The sequence below is a fragment of the Bos indicus genome, chromosome 29 (assembly GCF_029378745.1).
Source record: "Bos indicus isolate NIAB-ARS_2022 breed Sahiwal x Tharparkar chromosome 29, NIAB-ARS_B.indTharparkar_mat_pri_1.0, whole genome shotgun sequence".
Classification (NCBI taxonomy): domain Eukaryota; kingdom Metazoa; phylum Chordata; class Mammalia; order Artiodactyla; family Bovidae; genus Bos; species Bos indicus.
In genome coordinates this window covers 40,482,966-40,503,004 of record NC_091788.1, presented here as the reverse complement: position 1 = coordinate 40,503,004, position 20,039 = coordinate 40,482,966, and the positions used below count along the sequence as shown (strand labels likewise).

The 20,039-nt window shown below is 57.8% G+C and overlaps 1 protein-coding gene across 8 annotated transcripts in view; it reads left to right on the top strand.

The window, feature by feature from the left end:
• The first annotated feature begins 2,619 nt into the window (after positions 1-2,619).
• SYT7 (synaptotagmin 7) overlaps positions 2,620-20,039 on the top strand; it is a 63,388-nt gene continuing 45,968 nt past the window's right edge. For all 8 annotated transcript variants that reach the window (XM_070782963.1, XM_070782957.1, XM_070782961.1 and 5 more), the window contains exon 1: positions 2,620-3,053. In XM_070782963.1, the coding sequence (XP_070639064.1) occupies positions 3,023-3,053 (31 nt within the window). In that variant the 5' untranslated portion in view covers positions 2,620-3,022. The remainder of the gene's footprint in view (positions 3,054-20,039) is intronic.

Below are 20,039 nucleotides of genomic sequence, written 5' to 3'. Positions count from 1 at the left end.
TATTCTTTCTGATGACTGCATCCCCTAGACGGAGTGACTGAGGCCCAGTGAAAGTGTTTTTAGAGCTTTTCCTGTGTTAAGCAGGAAATAAAAACCCACCTGAGGTTTCCAATGCCCCCAGAGCCTCAGATTCTACAGTGATATTTCATGGGGTTTATCTAGTATGTCCAAGGGACTGTCCAGCTCTGACATTCTGGAACAATGGTTGTCTAATGCCTGCTGGCAGAAAATGAGATTGAAGTTTTTAGTTTTGTAAGGGATAAGCTATAAGATCTTGGTGGGGAGCAAGCACTGAGTCTTCTCACAAATCTCACAGTGGTTGGCATAAGGCTGGGAGTCAGGACCAATGGTTCTATACCTGGTTCTCTCACCAGCTCCCTGGGCTTTAGCTCTGGGCCTCTAGCTTTCCCTTGAGGCCTCATTTTCACCATCTGTCACCTGAAGGGTGGCCTGGGTCCTCTCTCAGAGGTCCTTTCCACCCATTTTGAAAGAGTCCGTGATTCTAGATGCTTATAAAGACCTAGTGAGTCACAGAGATGAATTCTGCTGTACCCTTTCTGGATTCTCAGGCTGATGGATTCGGGAGATTCCTGAACAGGGAGTTTTTTGGTGTGCTATCCATTCATGACAGGGGTGTGGGCAAAGGGATGGAAAGGGTGGGTGTGGGGAGGGGTGCACTATTTGCTCTTCACCAGGGCACTGGGCTTCCCTAGTGGCTCAGACAGTAAAGAGTCTGCCTGCAAGGCAGGAGACCCGGCTTCAATCCCTGGGCCAGGAAGGTCCCCTGGAAAAGAGAATGGCTACCCACTCTAGTATTCTTGCCTGGAGAATTCCATGCACAGAGGAGCCTGGTGGGCTACAGTCCCTGGTGGGGGGACACGACTGAGCGACTAACACAGGGCAGTGAGAGAGGCAGCTCGGGGTGGGGGTGGGAATAAGCCAAGCCTAGAGACCCTGGAATCCCAGCCTATTGGCTTGGCTTTCTGGGGTGTGCGAAAAAGGGGTGTGTGGAGAGTACCTGAATTTTTGGCTGTAGATGTGACTGGCTGCAGAGTGTGTGAAACAATGGCCCTTGACCAGGGGCGGAGGAGCTGAGATTTCTGGCCACTGAGGAATTATGGGCTAGAACCTACAGATGCCTTTTTTTCCCCCCTTCCATTTTTAATTAGAACATTCAATCCAAGGAAATCTGTTCTCTACCGGAACAATCTTCATGGAGGTTTGCTTGGGGGAATTTCCTTGTCTGTTTCTCAACCAGAAAAGCTGTGGGTGGAGGTGAATGTGTGTGTGTGTGTGTGTGTGTGTGTGTGTGTGTGTGTGTGTGTGTTATAGGCTCCATGTGAGTTCACGGAGATGGTGTGTGTGTGTGAGTGAGTGTGCTGGGGGAGACTTGAGATGGAGGCTTGTCCCTGGGGTGCTGGCTGCCTGCTGCTCTTTGGGAAGGTGGAGGTGTGGCTGGGTGTGAGCTGTGCAGTATAAAGTCCATTTCTCGAGGTGACAGTAGGAATCCTTGACTCTGGAAAGCCTGGTTTCCCTGCTGACTGCATTCTCAGTGGCGGGGAGGGGACGATGCTGCAGCAGTCCCCGGGATAACGCCCTCCTGCTTATCCCCTTCAGTTCAGGGTAGGGGCAGGCCCTGTGTTGTTTGACGCTTCGGTGTCTGTACCTCCTTGTGTAGGAGTGTATTTGTGTGCCTGTGTGTGTTGGAGGGGCGGGGAGAGTGCTGTGGAGGCGGTGTCATTGATTAGGTGTGTAGGTATGTGCAGGGATGCATTTCTGGACCTGAAACCAGCAATGGTTTGGTTCCAGGCTTTGACAAGCCTTGGTCTTGGGCCAAGCCTTGGGCCCCTTCTCCTCCCTGCCCCAGAATCAAACAGTTCCAATTCTGTAGAGAGAGGAGAATTAGGGTTCACCTGACTTGGACTGTGTTGAGCTGACAGAGGCAGGGAAGGCCAAGTGAGACCCAGGGTTGGGAGGGCAAGGAGGCCCTTCCTTCTTACTCACTGAAGGGCTGGGGTCAAGGAAAACAAGAGGGCAGTGGAGTGGTGAGAGGGAAGCAGGGACAGAGGTTGAGATGTCTGTTTTATTCTACTGTGTGGCTGGGTTAAGTAGGGAAGGTCACTAGGCCTAGTCCCTCGCTCAGGGTCGAGATGTTAGACCTTTCGGTTCCAGCTATGCGCAAGCTGTGGGCATGGCCAGCGTGGTGGACCCAGCTCAGCGTTGGCAAAAATCCACTCCTGGTTTTTGCACACACCAGCTTCCCTTCCCGGGACCGCCGCTCTGTCGAGCCCCGAGCTGACGCCCTTCAGCCGCCACCGAGTGGAAAACGCGGAGCGGATCTGCTCGCCTTTTGGAACGGAGTCAAAGGGCACCTCGGAGGAGGTGGCCGGCCTCGCCGCTTTGCCGGGTTCGAAGCCGCTGCCATCCGGGGCGCACCGGCCAGCTGGGGCGCCTGGTGCGGTGGGACCCGCAGGCCCGAAGAGCCCCGCCGGCGGGCTCCGTGCCCTCCCCGCGGGGGCTGCGGGCGGGCGGGGCGCGGGGGCGGCGGCAGTGCCCTCGGGGCGGCTCCGGGCGGCGGCGGGCGCGGGCTGCAGTACGGCTCGCGGCCGGCAGCGGGCACCGGCGGACGTCAGGCGGTGGCGGTGGCCACGGCTCTCGGCGGCGGGCGGGCGGCGCCGGCGGTGTCCCGGGCGCGCTCACACACGCGCTCACACACACACATACACACCGCCTCGTACACACTCACACACGCTCCGGCGCGCACACGCGGCGCGCAGGACGGAGGGAGGAGGCTCGGCGCGGCTCGGCGGCGGCGGCGGCGGCAGCGTGCTCGGCGGGCGGGCGGGAGGGCTGGCGGGCGGCCCCCGCTCCCCGGCTCCGCGGCTCGGTGCAGTCCGCACGGCCCCCGCCCTCGGACCCGCCCCCGGGGGTCGCCCGGCCCCATGCCCTGCAGCGGCGGCGGAGCAACGCGCGGCCGCGGGAGGCTCTAAAGAGCCCGGAGGGAGCCGGCGACGAGGGGACCATGTACCGGGACCCGGAGGCGGCCAGCCCAGGTAAGCGCGGCCCCGCGCGGTCTGGGGCGCCCCGCACCGGCGGGCAGGACGGCGGCAGCGCCGGGGCGCCGTCTCGGAGCCCCAACCGGGGGCTGCTGTCCAACCAAGCCGCACGGACTCCCCTCACCCAGGGTCACCCCAGCCCCGGGGGCGCGGGCTGGAGCGGCAGCAGCTCGGACCCCGGCCCCCCGCAGTCAGTCCGGGCACTGCCAAGCTTGATGCCCGGCGCCGGCTTCGCAGTGTCCCCACAAGGACCTCCCCCCCCACCCCCCGCAGCCCAAGGACAACGTGTGTGGCGGAGCGGGGAGCTGCCGCCCCCGCAGTGCCCTCAGAGGCACCCCTGGGTCCCAGGCAGCTTTCGGCCAAGGTTGTGGGCACGGGGAAGCGGAGTGACATCGGCCGTGACAACTGTGAACCGAGAGGGTGCCAGGGGGCAAGTGGAAATCTGGTGCAGCCGCAGGGGAGGGGGGCTTCTGGAGGGCGGTGAGCCCCAGGAACGATGAGAAGGGAGGCAGGGGTACCTGAAGGGAAAGAGAGCAGAGATTGGTGAGAATAGGGGTGCCAGGGGAATGTTCTCCAGGCCTTGGGGAGGGGGGAAGCAAAGAACCCCAAACTCACTCCTGTCCTGTCGGGGGTGGGAGGGGGAGGGGCCGTGCTCCTTTGCATTTCTGCGGAGCCGGGGAGTGGCCTGAAAGCCCACGACTGCTAGGCATCTTGGAAGCAGGAATCTTTCCACCTTTCTCGGGAAATTGCTCTGCCATTTCCTCCTTGGCTCCTGATGACGCCTCCTCACACAGTGCCCACCTGTAGACAGGTCCCCTGCCCCTCCTCCCCAGGCTCAGTCTCAACTCCCACCTGGGGTGCCCCACCCCAGACCCAGCACCCCCAGTCTGCCAGTCCTAGCAGCAGGGTCTCTGCTTCTGGGTTTCTCTCTGACGCTGAAAGCACGACACCCAAGCCCGAGGACTTGCTCCCAGACCAAGAGCCTCTAGGCTTACTGATGCTAACCTCCGGGGTCTGGGGGCCCTGGGTGGGGGGAGGGACAGCTCTGAGGTCCTCTGCAGAAGGGGCCTAGAGCCCCAAGGCTTTTGAGGGCACTCCTGTGGTGCCAGCTTTGCCCGCTCTAGCCCCAGCCCCACATTTGCTCCTTCCCTCACATTTGCTCAGCCTGCCCCCGTGTCTGTCCTCACCCTCATCAAGTCATAGCAGCTCGAGCCCACCCAGGAGGACCTCCTGGGTGCCAGGCATTGCACTCATTCTGTGCTTGCGTATATGCATGAAAGAGGACTCAGTCTCCCACTCTATAGCCTCATGGCCACCTATGAATGTTCTCTAGGTGACGGCTGAAGGGACAGTGCCTTTGGAGACCCCTCCCTTCATTTCTCGGGACCCAGATCACCCACCTTGGCACCTTCCCCCAAGTGGGCTGCCAGCTTCCAACACTGAGACCAAGGACATAGGCGTTCTCTTCCTTGGATCGCACTCTCAGAAGCCAATAGCTCAGTGCAGAGACCAGCTCTGGGGTGTGAAGGTGGAAGGGGGGATGCAGTGAGAACTCTCCCCTCCCCCTGCCAGGCTGGCAGCCTCCTGTTAGGCCAGTGGCCTGGGCCATGCCCTTGTCCCCTCTCCTTCCCTCCTCTTTCCTCCCACGCCTGGGCACCATGACATCACCACAACCCCAAGCACCTCTGCCCTCTCCACGGAGGCCAACTTGATGTGCTTGGCATCTTCTGGGCAGAGGGCCTGGAACCCAGTGCTGCCCCCTGGCCTGCTGGCAGCCCCTAGACTTTTCCTTCTCCCCCTTGAATGGGCCTCCCTGTCTGAGCCAGAGACCTGTCTTGCCCACTCCAGTTGCAGGACTCACCAGTCCTCTGGCAGGGCCAGTTCTGGTGGAAACAGATTGGCCTTACTTACAACCGGTTTACTTCTGTCTGAGGTGGGCAGTGGGCTGGATGGGGTCAGAAATAGGCTGCAGAGGGCAGAATTTGCTTTTGATCCTAGATCTCTGGGGGTCTCTGAGGAGCCAGGGACCTCAGTCTGGACTCTGCGCCCCCTGGCCTCCCTGCCCACCTCCTTTCATCCCTACAGCTCCAGGCCAGGCATTCCCCCTTCCCCAGCTCACCCCAGGCTCCCCGGACTCTGCTCCCCCAGGCAGGGAGTGTGTCCCCCAAGGCTGGCACTGGATGGGAGTAAGATATGCCAATGAATTCCTGTGTGATTCAAGCCCATCCCTCTGGTCCCCCAAAGGCCAGTGGACCTTTTACATCCTCATCACTTCATCCCACTGCGTGGAACACCTGCGGCCCAATCCTTTCAAAAAAAGATCTTTGTCTCCTGTCCTCTCATGCTCCCCACTGCCCCCGGCTGGTTCCAGAAGGTCCCTGTGGTACTCTCTCCTGTAGTCCATGCCCTCTGCAAGTCCCCACATGGCTCAGCCTACTGCTAAGACCATTACCCCAACAGGGGACAGGCAAGCCTGTGTGGGCCCCTGGCCCACAGGCCATTCTCTTCCGGATCTGAATTCTCTTCCTTGGCTGAAGCAACGGAACTGTGGGGCAAAGCCCGAGCCCAGTGAAGAAGGAAGACCAGCCCCCCACCCCACACCTCCATCATTCCTGCTCCAAACTCTGCCCCGCCTCCCCCCTCCCAGCCAGGCCTGCAAGCTCTCCTCCACCTTCCCGTAGACAGGCAGCCCTCTCCCGGCCCACGGCCTCCATCTTCTGTTCATCCCGAAGCTGGGCTGGCCTGGCCGCTCTGTGTCCCTGTCCCCTGGCAGGGCAGGGCCTTGGCCGGCCCACAGGGGTCAGCGTTGCAGTGGGCAGGCAGGACGGCAGCAGAGAGGGAGGCAGGGATAGGTGACCTTGCGGTGAGCGAGTGAGCAAGGCCAGAGAAGGAAAGCCTGGGCTGGTGCGGTCGCTCTGGGAGAGAGTTCAGGTCCTGAGGGCCGCCAGCTCTGGCCCCAGCCCTCCCTGAACTTGTCCTTGGGGATAGTAGTACTTAAAGTCTCCTCTGTCTGTCCACCTGCTAGCGGACTCTGCTCCCCCCTACAGCAGCTCTGCCGGGTACGTCATTCCTAAGGAGTGTGGAGAACACCCCACGGGCCAGGGGGCCTTGGCACAGCAGGTCTTCTCTCTCAACCCCAAGACCAACCCCTCCACCTGTGGGCACAAGTGAGGGGCAGAGGCTGCTGGCTGGTGTGTGGGACAAGAATCAGGGCCTGGCCGAAAGGGCAGATTGGGGCTATACACTGTGAGGGCCATCAAGGTCAGGGACGGGGGCTGGGGTGTGGGACGGCCCAGGGAGGCCTGACCATCCTACCGTTTCACAAACTCTCCCCTCCCACCCCCACCCACCCCACCTGCACAGGCCCAGACCTCCCAGGCCTGCCTCCCGGGCTTGAGTCAGAGTCTCGAGCTGAAGATCACGGGACCTCCCGACGGGCCATGGCTGGTGGCAGGGCTGGATGTGTGACTTCTGTGGGGCTTGGGTCAAGGTAGCCAGCACCCCCAGACTGTAGCGTTTCTAGGACCAGCCCCCACCCTTGGCCTTGGGTTGTGCTGTTCAGTGGCCTTGTGCGGACAGCTTGACTAACAGGCTGGGGGGCTCAGGACCAGGGGATGGTGGAGGGGAAGAGAACCTCACAGCCCCTCCTGGTTCAGGAAGAAGGGCTCGAGCAGGCTGGACCAGCATGGGAGTGCACAGGCCAGGAGGTGACAGGGGAGGCACAGCTGGAAGGCAGAGGAACAGGTGGGCGTCAGGTGGACAGAGACAGGCCCCGGGCAGCTAGGGCTTGGCTGACCCCAAGCTCAGGCCCCAGGGACAGTGAAAGCAGCGTGGGGTGACGCTGGTGACAATGGAGGGCTGTCCCCTTCTCGCCGGCTCCGACCTACCCGAGGGACAGGCAGAGGAGGGGTGGGCGGTCCCCTCTCCCCCTCCACCTCCCTCCGCCTGACCCGCCCACCCGCCCCCTATTCTCTCAGGGACTCTGAATTCTTATTGAATCCGCTGGACCGTTTTCAATAGCTGCTTCCCCCAGGGAGTGAGGCCAGGAACAGCAGAGAGAGGCATGGTGAGGGGGGCCTCCAGGAGGGTGTGGGGGCTGGGAGGTGGGGGCGGGAGGCCCAGTCCTGAGCAGAGGACTCTTGGCTGGAAGAGGAGTCGGCCGCACAGGCTCCCCAAAGGCTCTGAGGCCTCTCGGGTGGGCCCGAGAGGCCCTGCATGGGGCCAGCACCCTGTCACCTGGGCATGCCCGGCAGGTGGCACATGCCACCCGTAAGGTCAGCGCTGTCTGTTGGGGCGGTCACTGATCTGGCCTGCTGCCGGAGCCAGCCTGTGCCAGACCTAGCCCGGGTGACCGCCCGCCTTGCCAGGGAACCCCAGCCAGTGGTACCAGGTGGACCGTGCCAGTTCCACGGACATGGACGTCCCTGACCTTCCGGGCAGCGGGGGCAGCCTTGCTGGGCCCTGTCCAGCTCGTGTCTAGAGGGCAGGGCTTCGTCTCACCCCGCAGAATTCCCCAAGGGTTGGAACAGAGTTGGTAGACAAAATGGGACCTGTGGAAGGGGCTGGATGGTGCCCAGAGCCTGTGCCCGGAGCTCTGAACCCAGCTGGTCGGAAGGTGGGCTGGTGCGTCGGGCCTGCCCCGGGAGGCTCTGCAGCATCTGCCTGGAGGGGTCCCTTGGCAGAACTGTATCACCTGCGGGGCTGAGCTGGAAGCTGACCCAGACGGTGAGCTGGGAGGTTTGGGGAACTGATGGATCTGAGTGACTGCGGGTGTGGGGCCCCAGCACCCAGGAAAGGGAGGGCAGGGCCGGTGGGCAGAAGTGCTGGGCTGTGTATGTACCTGGGTGCAGGCGGGTGGCAGCTGGACGGCCCTAATAGCTCATCCAAGTGCCATGCCCGCTGTAAACAGGAGCTAATAAGTGGATTTGTAGCGAGGTGTGTCAAGGTGCGTGGGGAGCTGTGACAGAGAGCGTTGGGGGAGGGCAGCTCCCCTGGCCCTGTACCCAGCCAGGCGGAGCCTGTGCCCTCCAGGGGCCCTGCCTGCCCCCTGCCACACCCTCCCACCTGCCAGCTTGGCTGCCTGCAAGGCCTCCATCTGCTGGGAGCAGGGCCTCACCTGGCTGTGCAGTGTGCACGGCAGGGATGTTAGGGTGGATGGGGGGGTGGGGTTGGAGCTTTGGTGTGTACAGATACGGGGAGGCCCAGGACAACATGTGAATCTGTCAACATGTGTGTGTGTGTAACTGGGTGTGTATACGTGTTTCTCCAACTCGATGTGTGTGTGTATACACCCCTTCCCAGAGCTCTCAGAGGAGAACTGCCTCCCCCCATGTTGGTAGTGGCCCTGCTCCTCCGATGCCCTTCCTGGGGCGGAGGGAGCTGGGGTTCTCCAGCTGGCCAGGGTAGAAAGACGGTGACCCTTTCTGCCCATCGGAAGAGGCGGGCCGGAGGTGCTGGTTGCCTCGGAGAAAGGGGAGAACTTTGCACCTGTAGAACCCTGCCAGCCCTGTGGCTCCCGAGCGCTCAGGAGCCCCCAGAGTGAGAGGAGAGGTGCCAAGGCATCCATCCTAGCAGGTGGGGGTCTCACAGCACGGGCTGGCAAAGCGTGCACCCTGCTTCCAGCTGGGGTGGGGGGTGGCGTGGGGTGTGGGAGGCCTCGAGGGGTACCGGCGTGAGGCACTCCATGAGGGGAGCAGAGGAGGGAGCTGTGTGGCAAATGTGTCCAATTAAATTACTTCAAACCCTGCCGCAGCAGCTGCTCCCGGCGGGGCCCTGGGTACAAATTGGATCCGTCTCATTACCGCGGGGTGGTGTCAGCGGGGCCATAGAGCAGTGGCCAGCTCAGCTAGCGCACGGCCAGCCCCCTCCTGCCCTGCCCAGCCTGGGCCTGCCATGACACCTGCGGGTACTGGCTCCCTCCAGCATCCCTCAGGTTCCTCAAGTCCCCTGGGTCCAGATCCTGGGGCTCCCTGTATACCTTCTTGCCATCCCAACCCTCACTCCTGGCAGCCCAAGGCTTCCTCTGCACCCTCACTTTCTTTCTCCAGGAAAATGGGAGTTTCCTGCTTTATGGCAATCCACTCCCATATCCTTGCCTGGAAAATCCCATGGACAGAGGAGCCTGGGGGCTACAGTTCATGGGGTCGCAAAGAGCTGGACATGACTGAGTGACTGAGCCGACACATCCTGCTTTATAGGGGGTCCAGCCTAAGGAAACCCCTCTTAGATCATCCAACAGACTTTGTTCCCTCCACTGATAGTAACAGCAGGACAATAATAGAAAGTTCTTATTTATGGAACATTTGGTATGTGCTACGCACTTCATGTCCATGCAGCAAGGGATGGCTTGCTTAAGCCAGGTGTCTGGGGTCAAACAGCTTCTGGTAGAGACACTTGCGACTGTGTCCCTAAAGCAAGTCCCCCCACCACCCTGGCCTCAGTTTCCTCCCCTGTTAAATGGGTATGATGCTGGTTCTTACCTCCCATGGAGTCAGAGGATGAGGCGAGATAAGGCAGGAAACATCTTTAGCAGAAAGCCCAGCAGATAGTAAACACTCAACCAGCGACAGCTGTTATCAACATTACCCTGCACTGAGTGATTGATGTGCGGGATGCGGGTTCTGGAAGCTCCAAGGAGGACAGGCCTGCCTCAGCCCCACTCCACCCTGCTGCCGGCAGTGGGAGGGCTTCACGGAGGCAGTGTCGGTCCGTCTACTTCAGAATAGCAAAGATGTGTGGAGCATTCAGTAGATGCCACGTGCTCTTCTAAGCCCTCGATGTACGTTAGCTGGTCCATTCTCAGACCACCCTGGGACGGCGGAACTTGCAGTTAGAAGTTGATTTGGGACCAGCCACACTGCCAGACCCAGGAGCATGAGCCTCGGGTCCAGGGTTTTGGGTTTTGGAGGGAGAATGAGCTTGCCATGTGAGCAGGCAGGAAGGAGTCATTCCACGTGGTGGGGACAGCATGTGCAGTGCCCTGGACGTGTGTCAGGTCTCGGCCGGTCGAGGCAGCAGTGAGTGTCTAAGCCTGCAGGGCTGGAACGGAGGTCTTTGGGGGCCGTAGTAGGAGACTTGAAAGGCATGGCAACCCACTGCAGTATTCTTGCCTGGAGAATCCCCTTGGACAGAGGAGCCTGGTGGGCTACAGTCCGTGGGGTCGCAAAGAATCTGACACAACTGAGCAACTAAGCACAGGAGTCGAGGCTTGGGCCAGCTGATGAAGCTCCTGGCGTTCTGAAGTAGGAAAATTGGACATTTTTTTTTTAATTTGGGCAATGGCAGGCTATGGATGGCTTTTCAGCATTCTCTATGAAGAACTTTAACGCAGCAGGGTGGAGGGTGGGAAGCCTGGTGGCAGGCCCACCTATGGAGCTGCATCCCCAGCCATTAACGTCTTTGTTCCCACCTCTGTCCAGCCCCTCCACTGTCTCTTACCTGCCCAGGGCTGTGTTGAGAGCACCCTTAGCAGGAGGTCTGGGGCTCTGCCCTTGGAAAGCTTGTGGTGGGTAATGGGCAGTCAAGGGAACAGCCTGGTGCAGGGGGACATGGCTGTACACCCCCAGGGGCTTACCTAGGGGGCCGGGGTATCAGAGGAAGTCTCCCGGGGAGAGATGTAGAGCCAAGTGGGGTAGTCCCAGGGCCCACTGAACACAGTAAAGGCTCCTGAGAATCAGTCCTGCACCCCACCCCCCACCATGGGTATCAGGGCTTGGCCCTGGAGGAGCCGTACTGCTCAAGCTCCAGCTGCCAGGCCTGAGCTCCAGAGCCCCACTGGAGCCAGCCTGTCTCCACAGCAACTAGGCAGGCCGCCCCCCTCTCCATGCCCACGGCCCCTGGCACAATGGCCCATTCACAGCAGGGCCTGGGTACGTCCTCCCACTTCCCTAAGGGGGTCATCCCAGAGCGAACGCCCTCACACCCAGGCACTGGCAGCAGATGAGCGTGTTGGCATTTGAGTCTGTGTGCACGTGCAATGGGCATGGGTGCCCCATAGCAGGAAGCAGGGGGTGGGGATGGTCTATGATTTCTGCCCACCTTAGCTGGGGGTTTGTTTCCCTGGGGGAGAGGGTCCAGTGGGTACCAAAGAGGATGAACTCTGGGCTCCTGCCTCAAGGATCATGGTAAGGAGGAGGATTTGCCAGTGGGGGAAAGCCGTAAGGGGGATCTCTCAGCAGTGCCTGGTGGACCCACAGACCACCTCGTTCTACATGTACGGCTTTCATCTAGTCTTCACAGCAGCCCCTCGAGGGAGATATCGTTACCGCTGTTGCACAGATGAGGAAACTGAGGCCCAACGAGGTGGAGCGTCTCTCCAGGTCACTCAGTAGAGCAGGGCATGGAATTGCACATCAGCCTCATCACCAAGCCCTGGTCTTAACCACTGCACCACACTGCCCTTATCCTGAGCCAGCCTGTCTCTTGGTCCATTGCTCAGAAGGGAGGGCTAGGGATGGGTACTGGCCTCAGAGCTGGACCCAGAGTATATCCCAGCACCTGCTTTAGTGCCCGGCGTCCCCTAAAGCTTTATTGCCAGGCCCCTGGAGTGGGGCGGAGCCTCCTTCCCACCATATCTTCTCTCCCTCTCTCTGGGCGACGTGGAAAGATCCTCTCACTCAGAAGGAGGCACCCCTTACTCCCTACTTGGCACCTGCCAGCCCTGGAGGAGCCTGATGAATCGGCTGTGTGTGTGCCCCTCCTCACAACCCCGTTCCTCCCTCTCCAGCCCCCGCCTGGTTAGGGAGGTGCGAAGGGAGCGATTTCACAGCCTGTCAGCTGAGGCCTAAAAATACACAGAACTCTGAGATGCTTGGGCAGGGGGAGGAGAGAGCAGGGACCAAGGATGGGGTGGGGGGTGTGCACCGGTAACTTGGCCAGAGTAGCCCTCTCGGCATCACAGTCCTGCTCGGCAGTGGTGGACAGACCCTCTGTCCCCTGGTTCCCTGTCTGGCCCCATATCTGGCGATGACAAAGGGGAGTTGGCATCTCTAGGGTCCTGAGGGGCTCAGCTCTGCACTCAGACCTAAGGGAGGGCTTAGTGTCCGATGGGAACCATAGCCCCTGGGCCCCCAGAGCCTCTGATCAATGGCTCTTTCTCCCTCTCCTCCCCCCGGGTTGGCTGGCATCTTTGGGCTGTGGGAGCCAGGCTGGGCCTGTGCCTGCTTCCTTCCTGGAGAAGGTGCCTGCTTCTGTTAGGGGAGAGGCGTGAGGAAGGCAGCGTGGATGGGGGTGCCGGCAGGTGTGCGATGTGACGTGCAAGCCACCCAGGCACTGGTGGGGGGAGGGGGACGCAGAGGAGAAGGGGTGTGGCGGCCCACGTCACTGCCACGTGGCCATATGCTGAAGCCTGGCACACGGCTCCCTTGAGTCAGCCAGTGCCCAGAAAGGGGGCCGTGCGTGCGCGTTCATGTGGGCCTGCTGGAGCTGGCCTGTTCTTGCGGCCACGGATGGTCGTGTGTGGCTATTCCAGACAGAAACTGGGCGGAAGCACAGGAGTGGGTGTGGCAGCATGAGCAGACGCATGTTGTGTTATGCAGACACGTGATGGCGGGTGTGCCTCCCATGTGGAAGCATGATGGTGTGTGTGCCAGGGCCGAGGAACATAGGCAGATCTCTCTGGGGCACCAAGCAGGGGCGGAGAGAGTCATTAGGGAAACTGCAGAGTGGCAGGCAGAGCATGGGCTCTGGATCAAAAGTAATGGGGCCCAAATCCCAGATCAGCCATGTATTGATTAGAATTGTGCCCTTGGGCAAGTTACTTAACCTTTCACTGCCTCATTTTCCCATCTCTAAAACAGGCAATAATAGCTCTTACTTTAGAGTGGGCTGGAAGGGGCTGCTGAGTTAACATCCATATGCTGCCTAGAACCGTGTCTGTCACAAAGTTAGTATCATGTATACCAGCTCTGCCTGGAGAATTCCATGGACAGAGGAGTCTGGCGGGCTACAGTCCATGGGGTTGAAAAGTGTCGGACATGACTGAACAACTAACACACACACAAATACACACACACATACATACATACATACATACAAGCTCTATTATCTGGTCCTACCCTTTGATGGAGAAGGAAATGGCAACCCACTCCAGTATTCCTGCCTGGGAAATCCCATGGACAGAGGAGCTGGGGTGGGTGTGGCTACAGTCCATGGGGTCACAAAGGGTCAGACATGACTTAGTGACTAAGTAACAGCTCTTTGATGATATAGGTGGGAGAACCAAGGCCAGAGAGGGCAAAGGACCTGCCCAAAGTCGCACAGTATGTTAGTGGCAGAGCCAGAACTAGAACCCGGACCCCAGCACTGTAAAACAGGGCTTATTCAAGTCTAGGATCTCCTTTGGGCCATCAGAAGCCTCCACAACACAGAACTGTAACCCCATTGGCATCTGGGGCCTAGATTCTACCAGGGCTGGGCTAGGATCTTGCAAATTCAGGGCTCTGAGCATCTCCAGATAATGCCAGGGTGCAGGGGTCCTCAGAGCAGTAGCCAGCCACCAGAGTTAGAACCATGCCATTGGTTAGTCTGCAGACTTGGCCAATTACTCAACCCTCCCGAGTCTCCATTTCTTCCCTATAATAGAATAACAGTAATACATACTTTATAAGGTTATCGTGGGGATTAAATGAGATCTGCATGTAATGTCTTAAGTGGCTGGAACACTGTACCTAGTAAGTGCTCAATAATGTTAGCTGCAATTATAACCCATGCAGAACCCTCCCACCCAGGGCTCCATAAATGGTGACTTCCTTTGCTTCCCTTCCAGCCCCTGGCAACCCTCGCTGCCTTCTGCCTGCCACCCCACACTCCACAAGGCTTAGACGGATCAGGGACTGACTTGCTGGCAACCAAGACCTGTCTTGTCTCCTGTTATTGGCTTCACCCAGGAGGGAACAGGACCCACCACTGAGACTTAGCCCCTGAGCTCTTTTCATCTGGCCTCCTCGCTCACTTGTTCTGTGACCTTGGACAAGCTCTGTTTCCTCTCAGGGCCTTGATCCTCCTCTCCGTAAAGTGGAGGGGCTGGACCACACAGCCCCAGAGCCCCTTGGTCACATGGCTTTGTGACCCAGGAGGGTCCTGGCTTAGCCTGCTGGAGGGGGCGGCAGGTTGGCAGAAAGGAGAGTCGGCTGGCTGCCCTGGATGAGTGAAGCATCTGGGGCTTCAGCCGGCTGGTGCCCTGCCATCCTGCCCGCCCGCACCTGTGGCTGCGTAGGAGGGCGGGCAGGCCCGGCTGGCTGGGCACTGACATTGGGGGAGGCTCAAGGACAATGACGTAGAGAAAGCCCTTCTTCTCAGGGCCCTGGGAGCGGCCACTCCAGCTGCCCTCCCCCGCTCTCCTCCCCTTCTCCCTAGGGCTTTCCTTCAGCAATGCCTCCTTCCCCCTTCCTGGAGTCCCCCGGTATCTCCCTGCCTCTACCTTTTCCACTTCTGTCATCTTGACCATTTTCCAGGGTTCCGTCTTTCTCCCTTGGCAGAGGGGAAATCTCTCCCTCCTCCTCTGTCTCCCTGCTTCCTGAGATGCCTCCTTGTCCCTTCCTATGACGTGTCCCCAATTCTCTGGATCTTCCTGGCTCCCCCTGCTCCTCCCGAGCCTAGGTCTCTCTCTCACTCTGCCTGGCATGTCTAGGCTTCTTCCAGCTTCTTGTCCCCTGGCGCTCTCTCACATCAGAGCTGTAGCATCCCCGCCTCCCTTCTTCCCATTTCTTGGAGTACCTGACTCCACCACCCGTCCCCCCGCCCTCAAAAGTTTCCTGGCCTCCTTCCGATGATGGGGCTGGTCCAGGCAGTTTCTGTGGCTGGTGCTGCTCCCTAGGATCTCAACAATCCCCCACCCCCATGAGTTGAGAAAAGGGGTCAGCCCAGGGCCCAGGGACTGGCAGTCTTGCCTCCTAATTAGCAGGAAGTAATTGCCTGGAAAAAAAAAAATCATTTCGAATGAGACTCCGAGACTCCAAGTTAGAGCTGAGCCAACTGATGGCCCCTAGAGAGCAGGAGAAAGGAAGCAGCTCAGGTCAGGGCCTCAGGAAGACCCCCAGGAGATGAAGGTCCTTAAGACCCCCTTGCTGGTTTGCCTGCAGGACCCCAGCCATGAAGAAGTAGGGAGAGAGAGAGCACTGGGCTAGGAGCCCCACCATCTTCACCTGAGTTCTGGCTCCATTACTCATTGTGTGACATGGAACAAAACTTATTCCTTTGAGCCTTAATTTTTTTTTTTCCTCCCCTGTAAAATCGGAAGAGGGCCTCAGTATCATGAGAGTTGATTCAAACAGTGGCTTTGAAAGCAATTCGCAGGCTGTAAGGTGCTGTGGGAGGGTGAAGTTTTCCTCCATGTGGTTCTCAGCTGAGACATGATGATGATGGAGGGGTGGGGTGGCTTTAGAAACCCCTAAGGGGGCAGTGAAGCTTCCCAAAGAACATGGAAGGATGGGGTGGTAGATCCAGTTGAGCTGTAAGGTTAAGGGCAGAAAGATGTGGTTTCCCTTGCTGGTCTCAATACTCATCAGCTGCACCCCAACTGAGTGGTCACCTCACCTCTCTGAACCCCACTTTCCTTATCTGTAGGATGTTGACCATGATGCTTCCCTGGGGCAGCGGGGTTTGGCCAGGCTAAATGAGATAATGTTCACAGAGCTCTCAGCACAGCGCTTGTCCTGTAGTAACTGCTCAATGTATATTAGCTCTATCTGCTGTAATTAAGTGGCTTCCCTGGTGGCCCAGCTGGTAAAGAATCTGCCTACAATGCAGGAGACCTGGGTTTGATCCCTGGGTTGGGAAGATCCCCTGGAGAAGGGAAAGGCTACCCACTCCAGTATTATGGCCTGGAGAATTCCTCGAACTGTATAGTCCATAGGGTTTCAAAGAGTTGGACACGACTGAGCAACTTTCACTTCACTCACTGTAATTAAAGGCTATTATCTTTACTCCCTGCCTGGATCCAGAGAAGCTGATTCAGGGTGTTGTCTTCAGGTGGTTTGATTTGTTTTGCTGTTTGTTTTAGGAAGAGAAGAATTTCTGCACCCAGTGAGGCTAATACAAGCAATCCCTAGAGACACCAAGCTGCCTTGCCTCTCCAAGAGCCCCTACCTGTGGGGTGGGGGGAACAGGCTTGGGCTGCAGCTGTGGCCCTCTCCCCCAAGACCCATTCTTCATAGGAAAGAGCTGTGGGCACGTTTCTTATTTGGGTGGATGTGAGGTAGAGAGACTATGCCATGGTGAAGGCATATTACAGGCCTTAGTGTTCATTTTGTTAGGACTGGCCTGGCAGCAGGAGAAAAGGTTGCGTTTGTTTAAACAGGTCTACCCCACCCACCTTGGAGGAGAGAACAGGAAGTTTCACCTGGTAGGGTCCAGCTGTGTGGGTTGAAGTTGCCGTGAATGGAGCAGCACAGCACCCCAAGGCGGCCGGAAAACAGTTGGACAGCCTGCAGCGTTTGTGTGTTGGACAGCGCTGCAAGCTCAGAGCTCCAGATTGCCCCAGGAGGGGTGAGGGGGCGGCGGGGGCCCAACCGTCTGCTGCTCCTTCCCCACACTCCCGGCGCCACCCTGGGGACCCTTCTGTGTGCCTGCTCTGAGCGCAGTACCCGCGCTAGCCGCCAGGAGGCAGTGTGGTGGGGGGCTACCCTGAGGGAAGGGGATGCCGCATTTTCATTATCTGGGAAGCTCTTTTTATCAGGAGCAGGGCTGCTGACTGGGGTTCTTGGCATCTTCAGGCCTCATCCAGGAAAAGGGGGTTCTTGGGGTTGGCTGCTCGCTGCTGGGTCTTCAACTTGGGACTTATCAGGGAGTAATTAGCAGAGGAAAATGGGACCGCCACGCTGCAGTCCCGGAAAAGGGCGCGGCCCTGGGACCGATTTCTGTTTCAGCACCAAGGACAGAGGCGATGTGCCGATCGTTGTTTAAGCACCGCGGACAGAGTTCAGAGCAGCGGGCTCCGTGGATCCATCCAAGTAATTTGTGGTGCAAATAATACCACCAGAATATGGAAGAACAACAGCTCCAAGAAGGAATCTCAGATCCTTATATTCTAACGCGGAGACAGGGCCAGAGAGTTGAGTTAGTTGCCTAAGATCACACAGCCACAGTGACAGTGGGTGGCAGAACTGGATTCAGATCCACAGTGGTCTCTCTCCATCCACCTCCTCCGACACCTTGATCCCAGCGAGTTAATCCCTCCTTCTTGAACATCTCTGGGAGCAGCTTCACATTATGTTGCATCCCCCGGAATTTTGAGCTGGCGAGGATTAAGTGTATCCCCTCCCCCACCAAAAACTCAAGTCGGGAATTTGAATCCCAGGAGAGAAGATTCCTAGCCCCCATGGCTTTCATGGCTCCGAGCCTCAGGTGGGAAGGTGTCACGGCAGGACAGGTGCCCTGTCTTGTAAAGAAGTGTATGACTTGCGGAGGTAGAGTTGAGTCATCAGCATGAGGAACTCTTAAGTGCTCTGAGGTCCTCAAATAAAATATAGCACACCATTCCAATCCCAGCTTCTTTGCAGCTGTGTATTATTAATAACAATAAGATGCTGATTTAGGCCAAGGCACAACAATGCATTATTCATAAGAGTAACTAGTGGTCAAGGCCTGCACTTAATCATCACACGTCCCTGATCCTGCCCCCGCTGCACACACCTGGTGGAGAAGCCCTCTATCTGAGCTTCTCCTTTTCCTGGGCTCTTGCTGCCCTGATGGACATGATCATTTTCATGGCTGCCCAGGCAACTCATCAGGTTTTGAGTCAGGGTGAGTGACAGGTTCCAGGCTAGCTTCTGGCTGGACACCCTTCAGTCTGAGCTCCCTGCTCAGAGCTGGCACCTGGTCCTCTCTGTCCTGAATGGCTTTCACCCTGAAGACTTCCAGACTCAGTAGGTCTCTGGGGTCTACAGATGTCCTGTAACCCTCCCTACACACACCCTTTTTTGAGGCTGAGGACTAAGCCAGATGCACCAGACTTCCCTAAGCCAAGAATTGTAGGAGTTTGGGGGTGTGGCTTTAGTGAGGGGAGGGAGTCACCAGATAGAAGATACCCTCGACACCTCCATTAAATATGACAATGGATTTAAAATCCTCAGTAAACTCTGGAGCACTGTCAACTGTTCTGCACTAAACAAACCTGAGCCGTGTTACCAAGGCCATGTTCTCTGCTGGAAGACAGAACAGAGGTAGAGAAGGCATGGATGAGGTCCTTGTAGTTCACCAGGCCCCACTCCCTGATGAGGAGTCAGAGTTCTTGTGGATCCTGACATGTCCCCGTCCAATTTCTTGCTGGAACGGCTCCTGGCCCATCCAGATAATCCTTCATTCGCTGTTTACTCACTTGGCATCTCTTCTGAATTCTAAACTGTCTGCATCCAGCCGGCCTCTGCGGCCCCTGCCAGCACACTCTCCCTGGCTCACTCACGCATTATCTGTTTTTATTACAGTCAAGGTTGAGGAGGCTTGCTCGTGCTAAGCCCCTATTTTCAGCTACTTGTAACTTTCCAAAACAATTCCCTTTGGGCCTCCTCTTTCACCAGCCTTGTTCCTGCCCCAGGTGAGGCCAGAGAGCTTGTGGGTGCCTCCGCTGCTTTCTGAAGGACACTCAGAGAGACTGTCTGGAGGGTATGGGGGTAGAGCAACAGCCCAGCGCTCCTGGGAAATGAGAGGCTCTCTTTCCTCTCCTTTTTCTTTTTCCCTTCTACCTGTCCATCTCATTTTCTTTTTCTTGTTGGAAGGAATGAGCTGCCCCCATTCCCAAGGTGGGTGGCCTGGAGTGGGGGAGTTTTCAAGTGAGGAAAGGGCAGAAAATTCAGCATGACAGGAAGCCTGGAGCTTTGCCTGGCTGTTTGGGGTTCAGAGTTTAGCTCACTGGTTTTCTGTTGCTTTCTCCTACACTCTGCCTTTTTCTGGCTTCCTTGTGCATGTTGGGTCGAGAAGAGGAAGGGAGGTGGGGTAGGTGCCAAAATTGTTCCCCTTCCTATGCCCAAATAGTCCTGGGGCTGGTAGGCTCTGCCCTTGCCCTGCCACCCTCCCCCATTTCCATCTGCTCTGCATGCACGTGGAGGGGTGCTTCCTGTGGAAACCTGTGACTCCAGCTTTCACTGTTTTCCACCTCGAACGTCATCCTGCAGCCACCAAAGGATGGTGGGGGGAGGTGCTGGGGCATGATACATTGCGGTGCAGAATCAAGTGGGAGGAGGCAGGATCGGGATGGGAAAGTGATGGCAGATGTAGTCCCAACCACCCCCAACATCACTGCCTCATCTCTGGAAGAGTGGTTGCACCCTAGTCAGCACCTGAGACAGGGCCCTGGGTGAGTCCTCAGATACCCCACTCACCCCTTCTTCCTGCTCCTACCCTGTCTGGCCCCAAACACCCAATCCCCAACCTATTCTGAGACTTTAGAACATCTTAGCATCTATCTGATGGAGAAGGAGAAGGCAATGGCAACCCACTCCAGTGTTCTTGCCTGGAGAATCCCAGGGACAGGGGAGCCTAGTGGGCTGCCGTCTATGGGGTCGCACAGAGTCGGACACGACTGAAGCGACTTAGCAGCAGCAGCATCTATCTGATGAGGATGCTTTACTGAGGCCAAGGGCTGGACCAGTTGAGGAAGGAAGGAGCAAAGATGTGTGGGTAGGAGGGGTCTCTTACCCACTTTTCTCCAAGAAGTGCTTGGAGAAGTTTGTGGAAAGTGGAAGCCCTTTCCCTTTTGATGTGGAGCAGTTTTAAATTCTTTATTGAATTTGCTACAGTGTTGCTACTTTTAAAAAATGTTTTGGTTTTTTTGCCACAAGACACGTGGGATCTGAGCTCCTGACCAGGGATAAAACTGGAACCCCTGCACTGGAATGTGAAGTCTTAACCACTGGGCTGCCAGGGAAGTCCTCCTGGCTGCTCTTTATATTTTGTGTTCACTCGTTTCTTTCTTCCCTTCCGTCTCTCCTTGAAGCAACTTATTTTAAGGCTTAACTCCCATGGGGCACAGAGTTGAGGCCTTCCAGA